We start from the raw sequence: 13,977 nt of genomic DNA, 5'->3' as shown, positions 1-13,977 counted from the left end.
ATAATATAGTTATTTCACATTATGAATTTGGTTTCGTCCAAATCCTGCACTTTGACACTCACACGTGGAATGCACTGAGGCGTTTCACTTTTTATTTGGACTGACGTGTAAGTGTTGTTTTGCAGAGTAGTAGTAGAGAAAATTAGTTAAAATGCCTGTTAAAGACAATCTAAAGGATAAGTTGGATGGAGAAGAGTTGGATTTGAGTATGGGTAACCTGACAAAAGTGCCAGTAAAGGAATTGGTAAGCTAGTATTCCTCAACTGAAACTTTTAACAGCTCAGTAAACAACATACAAAACATATTGAACAGCATTCGATAATCAACATGTTTGGTCTACATCAGTTCCATTTTTTTATTTTGATTGGTTGAAAGGTTTCCAGTTGAGAGAGGTGAGCGGATTAATGAATTTGGGAATTCCCTCACCATATTATCAAATATAAAAACAACAACGTAGAACATTTCTACAAGTTCAAAAAAGAAAGTGTTCATGGTGATCCCGTCTGAACGTTGAAAATATTTATAAATTCTATCAATTATTTATATTGAATATAAAAATTTAATTATATGCATATAGACATGGTCATGGATAATCAATCAATCGATCAATACTCATTAAAAATCTTTGTTTTCCCAACAAATGAAAGAGAAGCAAGCAAGAATAACAAAATTGATTTCTTTGATTTTAGGCTGCCCTCCCAAAAGCAACTGTGATTGACTTGTCTTGCAACCAGCTGCAGACTTTACCGGTAAGATTTTTTTTAAAACATGGTTATAAATTTTTATTATTAGTAATTTAATCAATTTAATTTTTCACATAAATTATTTGTTAGAAATGTTCATAACTTTTATTTTATATTCAAGGATAATATAGGACTACTATCACATATCATCAAACTAGATCTGAGTAAGAACCAACTCACCGGCTTACCAAATGGTATCGGTAACTTACCAAAACTTCAACACTTAGATCTACTTGGTAACAAAATAAGAACATTGCCAACAAGCTTTGCTCAGTTGAAAGCGCTGCGATGGCTAGATATGAAGGAGAACCCGCTAGAAGAATCATTAAGAAGAGTAGTAGGAGATTGTCTGAATGATAAAGAGTGCAAAATATGTGCAACAAGGGTAAAGTGTACTGTTTAATTAAGTTTACGCATTAATTAGTTTGAAATACACAATAAAATACCTTTAAGTAAATTTACAACTGAATGTTCATGTACATTCACTCAGGCTGTGCTTTTCAATCCACAGGACTGTTAAGTTGAGTAATTTTTATTTTAGGTATTGAGCAAATATATTTCACTTTGCATAGAAAACTTATTTTATTACAGGTACTCTTTAATTTACCACTCTTATGAAAGATTCATTCATTTTCTGTTGTTTTGTCTCGATAGGTTCTAGCTTATATGAAAAATAAGAAAACAGAGACCGAAAAAGAACGACAAAAAGAATTGCAAATGTTAAAAGGTTAGCTTTTAAAGGATAATTATTATTTCTAAGTGGGAGAAATGATCTTAAGCTAATAACACTCATTTTCAATTTACCTTTTTGCTTTGTAATTTTGGTTTCACCTGAGAATATGGTTTTCCAAATTATGTTGATAAAAATACTTAAAAGTTCATACAGAGATTTATTAATACTGTAATAATATTAAAATCATTTTTATATTACATTAAAGAGCAACAAGCAAAGACAGACAAACTGAAGAAAAAAGAAGATGAAAAACAGAGAGAACTTAAAAAGAAGCAAAAAATGGAAGAAAAAGAGATGAGACGAAGATTGTATGAAGAGCAAGAGGCTGAGAGAAGACTGGAAGAGATGCAAGCAGATGCAGAAAATGATGGTACGAATTACTGTTCTACTCTTTACAGTACTTTATTTAAACTTTATCATCACTTCACTGCTTCTTGTCCCTATAGTTTGAAAATGGGCACTTCAGGAAAAAGGTTTTTTTTGGAAATTGCTACAAGCTTGCACAATAGAGATATCCAAGAGATACCATTGATAATGTAAATTTTGTATATATATAATGATATTGTCTTTAGTTAAACAAGACAAGAAAAAATACCAATCGAGGAAATAGTGGACCTTTTGGGACTTGGGGGGTGCGTCTGCACCCAACGCACCCCCCCCCCCCCCTGGATACGGGCTGCGTTACTCCACTGATACTAAATTCAATCCTTACTACTCCAATTTTTTATTCCACAGAAGATACAAGCTATGAAGGGAATGGTGATACATCAATCGATAACAAGCAGTATACAAAATCAGGGGTTTCATGTTGGTCCATTTTAGTCAGCATCATTTTTCTACTTGTTGCGATGCTGATAGGAATTTTTTTCTACTGCGACAGCCACAGTAACCTTTCCGACTGTCGTGTATTCAATGGTTATGTTGACCAACTTCACAAGTATATACAAAAAGTTGCAAAACAAGCTGGCATCTCTTAAAGCATCAGAATTGTAAATAACAAATATTTTAGATTATATGATTACAATTTTATTTTTCTTAAAACATCTTAAGCTTGTGATTAGGCTCTCTCAGTAATAACCGAAGCAAATTGTACAGATCAGCATTTGCTTTAAAACATCGGCATCTTAAGCTTCTGATTAGGCTCTCTCAGTAATAACCGTAGCAAATTGTACAGACCAGCATTTGCTTTAAAACATCAGCATCTCAAGCTTGTGATTAGGCTCTCTCAGTAATAACCGAAGCAAATTGTACAGATCAGCATTTGCTTTAAAACATCAGCATCTCAAGCTTGTGATTAGGCTCTCTCAGTAATAACCGAAGCAAATTGTACAGATCAGCATTTGCTTTAAAACATCAGCATCTCAAGCTTGTGATTAGGCTCTCTCAGTAATAACCGAAGCAAATTGTACAGATCAGCATTTGCTTTAATAAAACATCAGCATCTCAAGCTTGTGATTAGGCTCTCTCAGTAATAACCGTAGCAAATTGTACAGACCAGCATTTGCTTTATTGAGATTATATGATTACAATTTAATTTTTCTTAAAACATGGCTACTCAAGATTGTGGATTAATTACGTTATAGTCATATCAAATCAGTCATATCAAATTGTATACAGCACTTGCTTTAGTCTTTACTAAAAAATATAATTTATGTATTCAGAATGTATCATTTTTAAAAATATATTCAACTTTATGTACATTATTAAGATTTCTGTTTCTGCCCAGATGATTTTTATCGTCATGGTAACTTGTGTAAACACAATAAACTTTGGGGCCAAATATAATGGTTGGAGTTCTATTACTTTATTATGCATCATCAGGTTCACTCATAATTGTTCCAGTAACTATGGGAATCCACAAAGAATTCAGCTCTGTCTACACTGTCACACTTTATTTGATCATTTATGGACATGATAATGTCATATCATTACCATATTTGGGCACATCACACTAGTTTGATAGCACAGACAGAGCTTAAGAATAATAGGAAATGCCATTTTGCTCTAGTAGGAGTGCACACAGAATAAAAATAATGAGAAATGAGATGCAATTACCACACATTTACTTGCTTTTGATTAGAAAATATATTAAATACAAATATTGAGATCTCCCTTAACAATTAAATTAAAACTAACTGTAATCTATGAAATAATTATACTTTACAATGTTTAATTAATCCTGTGGTGGATCCAATGGCCCATATATTGATAGGACATCAAATGAAGCTCAGTCCTTCATTTCACTACTTTTAGGCCCCGAACCCCTCCTATTTCAAAATCCTGGATCCGCCACTGTAATCTGTTTTGATTTTTTATTTTGGAAGAAAAGTTTACCTTTATCTTTTGGAAGTGAATGTTCTGGTAAATTATTGACATTTCAAAGTCGATTGTTGATAACTTGCACCTATAAATAACAAACATTTGATTTAATTAAAAAAAAATCTGCTACATAATTGTTAAATGGCTTAAAATAGTGATCAGTATAGAACGCATTAAACACATGTTATTTTTACAAATCCAAATTTTATTTTATTAATCTGACCAAAAAAAACTAATTAATAAAAAAATATATATACATTTAACAATTGCACAATCAAAGCACTTCTTAATAACAGACTACTAATTACAATGTTGCACATTTATTGTCAATCAGAAAGGAATGTTCACATTGATATCATGATTCAGCCAATTGCAAGTCAAGACACATCAGTTTATATTAGTAATGTATTATGATGATGAATAATAATATATTAATATAATTTAGCTTAATATAATTGAAAATATTCAATTTAAAGTACTATCAAGTTCGCCTTTGACCTCACTAATATCTCTATGATTGGAGTCACCTACCGTGCAGTGACAACACTACATTGAAACAAAAACTAAAATCATCTATTTTGAAATAATTTCATTTAATACATTTGAGTTCATTTTCCTTTAGTCTGGTCAGAGTTTTGTTTTAATATTACTAAAAATATAAATATTTTTGCACATATGGCGTTTCATATGTGTATTACTTGAGTATTTTCAGACAAAAATCCAAACGACGACGTGTGGAATGACATAAAAAGACAATAAATACAGACTTGGAGTTGGAGCAAGTCTAATTTTCCTTATGAAGATGTTTATCTTTAAACTAAATGTATGTTTTAACAGATATGATTTTCTTATATTATTCTATGAAAATAGATACATTGTTTCAGCCATTTATGGTTGAGGTTTCATGAACATTAGAATACATTCATCTTTTGTGAATAGAAAAAGAAATTGTAACCTACGAGTTTAAAACAATGATATTATGAAAGTAAGTAAATCACATTAAGTACAGACTAAATATATATCGTATTAAGTACTGATGATAAAAATAAATGCTTAAAAATGTAAAATTAGGAAAGCACATGGCTATAAATACCAACCTGGGATTACTATATAATACCCTGGGTACAAATACTTAGAAATCTTATCCGTCTAATAATATGGAGGAATTGTTGCATAAAGAATATCTATTTGGAAGTTAAGCAACAATTAAGTAATAAAATAAGCACCATAAATGAGAGGAATGATTATGTAACTCAAATAAAATAAATCTATGTTAAAAAATTCACATTCAAATCTTAGCTTAACTACTTAAATGAGTTAAGAAATACTACAATGAGATAAGATAAAATATTTAAAAATGCTTGGTTTGTTCAAAATCTGCAATAAAAACTCTCTCTTAGGTATACAAATTTAATACTGTGTATTTTGGCCACGCCTACAAAGGGCGTGGACTGTGAAGTCCAAACACGTCGTACGATATTTCAGGTACATGCTGTACACGTGGTTCGGCCCAATCCATGAGGTCTTTAGCCGTGGAGAGACGATGCGCTGTTCGGTGGACCACGGAGAATCCATCTTCTCCTAGTTGCGTCAACACATTGAGAACTTGTCTGTGTAAAGGTGGTATTCTATCCTTAGTAACCAAATTACCTCTTGTCGATACCACGTTCATGCTGTCTGTGCAATCACAGCGAACATGTAATGACCTGTCGTGGTGACGATTCTCAGCCACCACAAATAGACCAGCCCAACCATGGTCCAGATAATAGACAGTAACACCTTCGCGTCCCTATAGAAGAATATTTTAAAAATTATGTTATAATGAATAGAATATATAAGAGTATTCCTTTACGAGCACCAGCATTTGATTTCCGTGATTCAAGTAAAGGTATGACACGCCATAGGTGTCAAAATGTTTTTCTGCTTGTAAAAATTAACATTAACACTTTTAACATTTCTTGAAATCTAATGTATAACTGATGAAATTAAGCCGAATGCCTGGTTATCACCTAGACTAAGTAAACTAGTACTCTATTTCTACATTAACCTACTTACCTCATGCCTCTTGCCTTTCTGCACTGCCAGTAGCTGCACTACATCAGCTAGGCATGTTTTTGTAGGTTGAATCTGAGAAGCAACTAGAGGTCTATTGCTGTGTATTGCTAATGTGTAAGAGGGATAAGCTGTTTTCCTAACTGGACTTCGCATACCTTTTAAAACAAATATAAATACTGTAGTGTGCATGTGAATATTAATCTTCAAATTATAGCCAGTAATATTTCTGCTGGAACATTTAATGATTCAACACAAAAAAGTCTATAATAACAATAACAAGTTTGACATCATGTCCATATATAGAAACATCATTTCTTTGCCACATAAAGTTTGATAGTGTAGACAGAGCTTTAACAAGTTATTAAAGGTTGAAAAACAATGATAACCCATCCCCACCTTCTCTAAGATAGTATATACTTCTGAACTACTGTACACACATACCTTGCATGTTAACTCCAGTTGTCCAGTGGTTACACGCCATACAAACCACCACATATGTCCCTTTCTGAAGGACGGTTGAACAACCAACAGATGCTCTGATTTGACGTTTATTGAAGGTCATGACCTTTGACATTCCAGAGGTTGTATGACCTGATGTTCGCAGGACGACGATACAGAGGTCGAGTGGATCACGCTCAGCATTACCTTCTCGTCTAAATGTAGTTTTTAAAGTTATTGTTTTGTCTACACTATCAAACTTTATATGACAAAAAATGTGATGTGCCCATATATGGACATGATGATCACTACAATATTTGGCCACATCACTACCATATTCACTTTCTTTGTCAAACTAGTTTGATAGTGTAGACAGGGCTTTAGTTTATGAATATTATGATGTGCTTATTCTACAAATGATTACTTTTCATTGTTTTTTAAAAATAATTATGGTTACTAACAAATTGCGCAATTATTAACTAATTACCTCCATTTTTGGTAGAGGGTGAAATCCGCCTGTGTTGGCTCATCTATCGTGAGTATCGTAACTTCCATAGGTCCTCCAGCAAAGTTTGGAAACAAGCTGGACAAGCGAACCTCAGACCAGCCTTTCCTGACCTTGCAGATGTCAACATTATCAAAATACCTAGATCAAGAAATACATCACAGGTTCTAGTAAACATACTATTTTGTACAATGTCTCAATGGATATTTGGCCAAATAGTTTCTCAAAGAATAAATATTGATTATAATTCCATTTCATAGTTAATCACAAACATATATACGTTCACAATTTAAAAAGTTAATATTATTATTGTTATTTTAAGATTTTTGCTGTTTAGTCATGACATGAGATAATTATCTTACATCATCATATCTTCCAAAGATATCCAAAAGATTCCCTCTGCAGCTCCTAATGGCATCAACTTCTCTCTCGTTTCATCAGTCCAGAGGGGCGACTGATCCGACCAATCACCTTTCCAAGAGTACGAGCCCCAAGGATTGCGGAGTCGGACTAATCTACAAAAAGAGACACAAAAGTCATAATATGCTCCTTAACTAGTATTTCCTGAGAGACCATTAGTGGAATTAAATTTGATAACACAAATTAAATAGTCTTGTCGTTACCTACCTGTTTCCATTGAGATCTTGGACATCCAATAGGGAGTAAGAATGTCTTGGGCGAAGACCCACTATCTTATATGCTTCTGGGTTTATCTTCATGTTGCCACTTCCACAAGAAGCACCCATCAAGAAGCTACAATAGATAGAAATTTAGAATGTTATAATAGGCCTTTTTCCCCAGTTACTTGCTTTAAACATAGCCTTACATTAAGTATAGCATACATACAATATTAATTAAATAGAATTTAACCTAGAACTTGAATTGCAACGCAAGTATTTATACCTACCCAGCTTCCTTAGAGCTAAGCAACTGTGCCCAAATGAAGTCTTGATCTAAAACAGGGTCATCCGGTTTTAGACCACTTGCTAAAAATATTTTTTAAAACAAAGAACTACATTAAGCAATTGACTTAGGAGTGATAATACAAAGGCACATAGAGTATTGTAGAGTTACATTATGCATGAAAGTAATTGTGTTGGGGAAGGAGGTTTCAATTTCAAATTCTTCTAACCAACCTAAATCTTATTTTTAGGTCTCCCAACAAGCCTAATTTCAACATAGCACCCACAGAAGAAGTAAAGTACAGTACTGTTTTTCGTGTTATTTTTCACCCACCCTTTAAGTTTTTGACCTTACACTTTTCTTCTAGCTACTGTACATCCCTGGTTTGAAACTTACAATGTAATTGTATGCTTTCACAAGGAGCTCCAGTCAGCAAGGCTAGGCCTTCTGCACATCTACCAGCAATGAGATTTTCATAGCAGCTATGCATCTTTGCAAGAGCCTTCTCAATCAATGGAACCCACAGCTGCCTCCTTTTGGCCTAGAAAGCAAGTAGGAATTTTGTGAATAATGGCTGAAGGCATGACTATCATCATAATAGTATCTAATCAGAAAATACCATAAAACTGGCTTCATACAGGTAGAAGGATGTCATGTGCCCATATATGGACATGATGATGTCATATCACTAGCATATTTGGGCATATCACTACCATATTTGGGCACATCACACTTTTTTTGTCCAACTAGTTTGATAGTGTAGACAGAGCTTTAAGCATACCTGTGAATACACAAGTCTGCCATACTTATCGCATGGGAGTAGATCATCAATAAGCACAGTTTCCCAGGCACCATCTTTACACAAACGCACCATATATGCCCCTTCGTCGTTGACAACACGTGTAATCATAATATACTCAACCAGCTTTGGCTTTTCAGCTAGCACTGCTAATGCACTTAGAAACCTACAAAACAAAATAATTTTTGATTGAATTTTTCTTTAAGGAAAAAAGGTCACTTTGTGTGTATTACTAATTTTTGATTGTATTTTTCAAAATTCAGTGAGGGTGCTTGGACCCTGTGGGACCCCTAGGCCTGCCTGTGAGTAAGGTTTTAAAAATTGCCTTACTGCCTTATCGCTTTGTAGATAAAACAGTCAGTACTTATGAATCATTAAAATATTCTACCATTCCCTCAGTCATAAACATTCACTCTATTTGTATATTAAATACTTGTTGTTGATACTATTACCGTAATTGGTTATAATCATTTCAAATAAGTATGATGATCATTAGTGTATAAATAATTTGCTACTTTCATGTTTTACTTTTACAAAGCTTAAAAAGAAAAATGTTTTTCTCATTAACATTGAGTTAACAAAAAGAATATTAGAGCGTTCACCTTACACTTGGCATTTTAGGAAATATGTGACAGGTTTCTTGTCATCAGATGCATTGTTCCGATATTTTATGTAACAAAACACCGCGGGATATTACTTGACCTCAGGGTCACAAGATTATTAAACTTATCCGTGAACTTACTATTTATAGTGAATGAAAAAAATTTCTATAGGAAGGAAATTTATTGTTGAAGATTCTGGATAAATACTTCCAGAAAGAGGGACATCACAGACGGGGAAAAGGGGAATTACAAAAATGATATTTGATATGTATAGATTTTATTTGATGTTGTCTAACAAAGACACCAGTGGAAGTCAAGTGGACTTATTTCCAGTGGGTCCTTCAGATGATGAATTAGGTAATACACACTCAAGAAGATTTAATATGTATATAAAAAGTTTGAATGTACTGAACAAAACCAAAACCTACCAACAATTACCCAGAATGCCTTGGGAAATATCTGAAGGTCTTGGAACCTTGAAAACTGTCCATGGTATCCTCGTTTCATCCTCGGATGTTAGCACCTGATCTGGACGTAGCCACTGTTCACATCGTGCCTTCATCTTGGGTTGATCAGGGTTGAAGTATAATGACTTAGGTGCTGGTGGAAACTGGTCATCTACAAAATATTCTTTATTCTATAAAAGATTAAAACACAATAATGAAACTACAGAACTAAGACCGGTTGGGGATCTGGACCATCTCTCTCGAGTAGGTCCAGAAGCGAGTAGCGGCTTTTACGTTTGGGCCAGTTTATGCAGTGAAACGTTACCAATAATTTGAGAGGATGAAGTATGGATCTTCAGGGCCGTGGTTTGGAACGCATGTATAAAAAAGGCTGGATCGGGCCCAAACGATTAATTTGGACCCGACCCAATCGTACTGTATGTGTAAATGGGTCTAAGGATTGTACAGTGTAATACAACAAATTAATAAAGGTACTTACAACTTTACAGAAATTCCTGATATGTTCAAACTTCTCTTGAGCAGAGTCTTCATCTAGTTTTCTCTTTGATTCTTGCACAATGCTGTTTTGTCTTCGTAGGCCTAGGGGTTTACTCGCTACCTGTGTTTTTGGTTTTTGCGGTGATTCACACATGAGGCACTTATCATGTTTTGTGCTGACGTTCATCCCACACTTGTGACAAAGCCACGTTTCACCTTTACCCTCTGACCTTTGATTATGTCCGCACATACAGCAGACGTTGATAACATTCGGGTTATTATACGTACACTGACGGCAGGCCCATTCATTCGGTCCTGGTGCAAACTTTTTGCTAACCTGCCACGTCGGTTCAGCTGATTGCTGATTTTTGCAAGCCATGCATATATTTGTATCGGTAACGTTTATTAGTGTACAAGTATTACAAGTCCATGTTTTCTTTTTAAGTGCGTTACTTCTACCAATTCGTTCTCGATTTACTTTAAGGTTCCCTCGTCGCCTGGATTCTGGGACCACGTCGTTCCCGCTTAATTTACCCCTTGGTGCAGCGCATACTGCACATTGAACCATGGTGGCAGCATTTTCGTAAGTGCAAGCTGGACAAGACCATTCCTCTTCAATTACCATGTCCGCAACACTGCCATTTTCTATGACAGGGACATCAATAATTGTTGGTAAACCATTTCTTGTTTCATCTTGCTTTTTGTAGTTATCATCGGATGTCGTCTGCTTACTTTCCATGGCAGTCTCTCCTGGTGCTTGGGCACTTGTGCTTGCTTGGCTTTCATCTGTATTTTTATGAGGAATAATTACGCTGCCTTTCTCAAGATGACAGGTAGCGCATTTAGTACTCAGAGATTTATTTAAAAATGTGCAATGTTTACATTGCCATCTGTTTAAATCTATCTCCATTTCCGAGCTAGCGTCACTATCTTCCTCCTCCTTTACCACAACCGGCAATACTGGATTTTTTACCGGTTTAGATTTACCACTTTTACTGCGAACTCCCAAATTGTCCTTTCGTACTTCTCCTGGGAATGATAAGGGTTCAACGCAAGGCATTGTGGTTACTTTAGGCGCTTCACACATACTACATCTACGAGATGACGGCTCATTTTCCAACGTGCACCTTCTGCAATTCCATCGTTCATTTTCTAAATCATCTTCCGTAATGTCCATAGTCTCTGATTCGTCATCTGACCCTTGACTTACAGATGGTTTCCGCGTCTGAGAATCTTTCACTTTTTGACACATACTGCATGCAAGGTGATGATGAGGATTTTCGTAGGTGCAATGCCGACAGATCCATGGTGGCATGGTCGAATCTACTGACTTCCTTATGTCATCCATTGATTGGTCTTTGAAGTGTTCTGGTATGACAGCATCCATGAACTGATCACTGAAAGCAAAAACAAAACAAAATGGTTTTTATCTTTTGTGTTTCCTTCAATTTTCGGTGTCACAAAGTACATGTCTATATATAAATGATACTGTATTAAGAATTTCAAAAAGAAATACTCTATGAACAATATACTGTATTCATCTCACAACTTTAAAGACCTAGGCTATATCAGTACTAATACTATCCTTACAGTAGTGTCTATATATGAATTATACTAAATGGTATTAATGATTCTTAGAACTTCAAGAAGAAATACTCAATACAATACAATATGTTGTATTCATTTCCCAACTTTATTGTCCTAGCCTATATCTGTACTAATACTAAAAAAACAATACTACAGTTTCTTTGACTTCTATTGCCTTGCCAGTTACATTCCTATAATAAAATTTTAACTGCATTTATAATAACCATTTACCAATGAACTCTTCATTATAAAAATGTTAGGATCAATACTGACTACATTAATGTCTATAAATAATATTCAGGGGTGCAACAGACATGGGTGTATGAACACAACATACAGTAAGCAACAGAACACATTGTTTGAGAATTCAACGTTTGAATCTACTTGATCAGTAGGAACGTCAAATTCTTAAAATACATTCTGTCTCTTTATTTTCAATTACAATTTATCTATTTATTTACTTATTATTTTACCTGATATTATTCATAATGAATCTTATGGTATTCAAAGTTACTTGCTATCAATACAGTAATAACACCCCTGGTTGATAAATCTATTCAATTTATTTATTTATCCTAGACTCTATTATGATAGCTTTAGCTATTTATTTACAAAGCAAATTGCAAATTAAACATTAAATTATCTTCCTGTTCCTTGTAATTTGAAGAATACCTGTTGTTTAGTAAAATAATAAAATTATTGTATATTAAATTAATTGGATGTACAAACCTGTATGTACCAGACTCACAACAAACCAGTTAAACTGTAATGCAGTGTTTAGTTGTCGAATTCCAAAAGTACAGATGTGTATTAGTGGTATTGTGAGTCAGAGATATTATAAAGTACAACACCTACAGTAAATACTATTGTACAATACAAGATTGTTATATCCTGTTTGTGAAACTGCCAAAGGTATTGAATAACACTAACAGGTAAAGTTTACTAGAATTCAATGACATGGAGACGTAGGACTGTCAATAAGTTTATCATAAATCCAACATACCAGTTTTAATACAGGACTATGGTTTGATTATTCCACCAGAGAGTTTGGCTTTGTGAGAGTTTACTATGCTGGTTATGAAAAATTCCTTTTTTGTATGATTAACAGTAAAATAATTTACATGATTCCAACAGACATATATTAAGTTGTGATCAACACAAATTAAACAAACAACAAAGTTTACAAATAATAATATAATTAAAAGTTTATAATACCCATAATTAGGCTAGCTATTTTCATCCGTTTATAACTTACAATGTTTCAAACAAAACAAAAAGTTTAGGAAATTCCTGTTGATATACACTACGACCCTACACACAATATTTTTTGGAGGCAAACCAACATTTTAATAAAATATTTTTTATGAACTCGATTGAGGGCATCGTACGCATCATGAAATAAATAAAACGATGTACAGTAGAATACCAATAATCCAAGCAAATCAAAAAGTCATGCTTCAATGAATTACCAAATTCCAAATAAAAAAAAGTCATGCCTCAACGAATTTCAACAAAGTTTTAACTGAATAATAGAAAAAGAATTTCGTCTTTTTGTGTACCTCAGTTCTGAAACCTTCTTTAAAACACTGTCAAACATGGATTCCTCTTCAGGAACATTCTGTTGTTTACGAGATTCCCTACTATTAATTACATTACTACCTATATCCGCATCACCAGTACTACTACTACTACCCTCTTTATTCACAGGGTAATTGCTCCTAGCCGGTGGGGGCATTGAGCTCATTTCTTTGCCTTCCTCTGAAGGCGACGAGCTCCTCAGCGTAGAGTCGGCGATGCCCATAACTTTTTAACTTCAAATTGGTCGAAATTCGGGCCTAAACAAGCCTCCATCTGTTGGATACTACATAACGCAACAGCTGCACTATAGACTTTCGAGTATTAATCATGTCAATATTGAAATTAACTTACGTATATTCCGGACATAAGGTTCACTCCCCGAACCATTTAATCGGTTTATTCTTCCACACACTATTTACCATCATTGTTTACTACACCTACAAAATCGATAGTCGATATATCGTTGTTGATAATGAAACGAGTCCTCTGATTGGTTGATTCCAATTGTCATAACTTCCCGTAAAATATCGCAGTAAATGATGACTTAAAATTTAAAGCGTGTGTCTATTAAACATTGTCACATAATATGATATATATATAAACTATGATGTATGTTGTAATATTTATATTAATTAAATAAAATATGAAAACAATTGTGCACGTGGGTCGCCATTTTTCGCCACCTTTACTTTGGACCTAAGTACATGCTTACAATAGAAAACATAGGCCTAATGTTGTACTTTATTATTCAATGCATAACCATGTCAGATT

At 34.0% G+C, this 13,977-nt stretch overlaps 2 protein-coding genes across 4 annotated transcripts; one reads left to right on the top strand and one right to left on the bottom strand.

Moving 5' to 3' along the window:
• The first annotated feature begins 106 nt into the window (after positions 1-106).
• On the top strand, positions 107-3,263 carry LOC140050349 (leucine-rich repeat-containing protein 59-like). Its single transcript, XM_072095503.1, has 6 exons — positions 107-244; positions 690-749; positions 865-1,128; positions 1,398-1,470; positions 1,682-1,846; positions 2,212-3,263. Exons 1-6 carry the CDS (start codon positions 152-154, stop codon positions 2,451-2,453), a joined length of 897 nt encoding a protein of 298 aa, XP_071951604.1. The 5' UTR covers positions 107-151; the 3' UTR covers positions 2,454-3,263.
• A 22-nt stretch (positions 3,264-3,285) lies between these two features.
• On the bottom strand, positions 3,286-13,626 carry LOC140050348 (calpain-D-like). 3 transcript variants are annotated; one of them, XM_072095500.1, is made up of 12 exons: positions 13,188-13,544; positions 10,043-11,438; positions 9,526-9,734; positions 8,478-8,661; positions 8,093-8,237; positions 7,701-7,779; positions 7,421-7,546; positions 7,156-7,308; positions 6,776-6,934; positions 6,292-6,503; positions 5,851-6,005; positions 3,286-5,584 (listed from the first exon to the last, which is right to left on the bottom strand). In XM_072095500.1, exons 1-12 carry the CDS (start codon positions 13,427-13,429, stop codon positions 5,231-5,233), a joined length of 3,414 nt encoding a protein of 1,137 aa, XP_071951601.1. In that variant the 5' UTR covers positions 13,430-13,544; the 3' UTR covers positions 3,286-5,230. The 3 variants fall into 3 exon arrangements, with proteins under 3 accessions (XP_071951601.1, XP_071951602.1, XP_071951603.1); XM_072095501.1 differs by lacking the exon at positions 13,188-13,544 and adding an exon at positions 13,558-13,626 and having other exon boundaries at positions 3,290-5,584; XM_072095502.1 differs by lacking the exon at positions 13,188-13,544 and adding an exon at positions 12,358-12,789 and having other exon boundaries at positions 3,290-5,584.
• Between the last annotated feature and the right edge of the window lie 351 nt (positions 13,627-13,977).

This window comes from Antedon mediterranea, chromosome 5 (assembly GCF_964355755.1).
Source record: "Antedon mediterranea chromosome 5, ecAntMedi1.1, whole genome shotgun sequence".
In the NCBI taxonomy this organism is placed as follows: Eukaryota; Metazoa; Echinodermata; class Crinoidea; order Comatulida; family Antedonidae; genus Antedon; species Antedon mediterranea.
The sequence above is the reverse complement of the archived record's forward strand: the minus strand, read 5'-3'. Positions and strand labels throughout refer to the sequence as shown.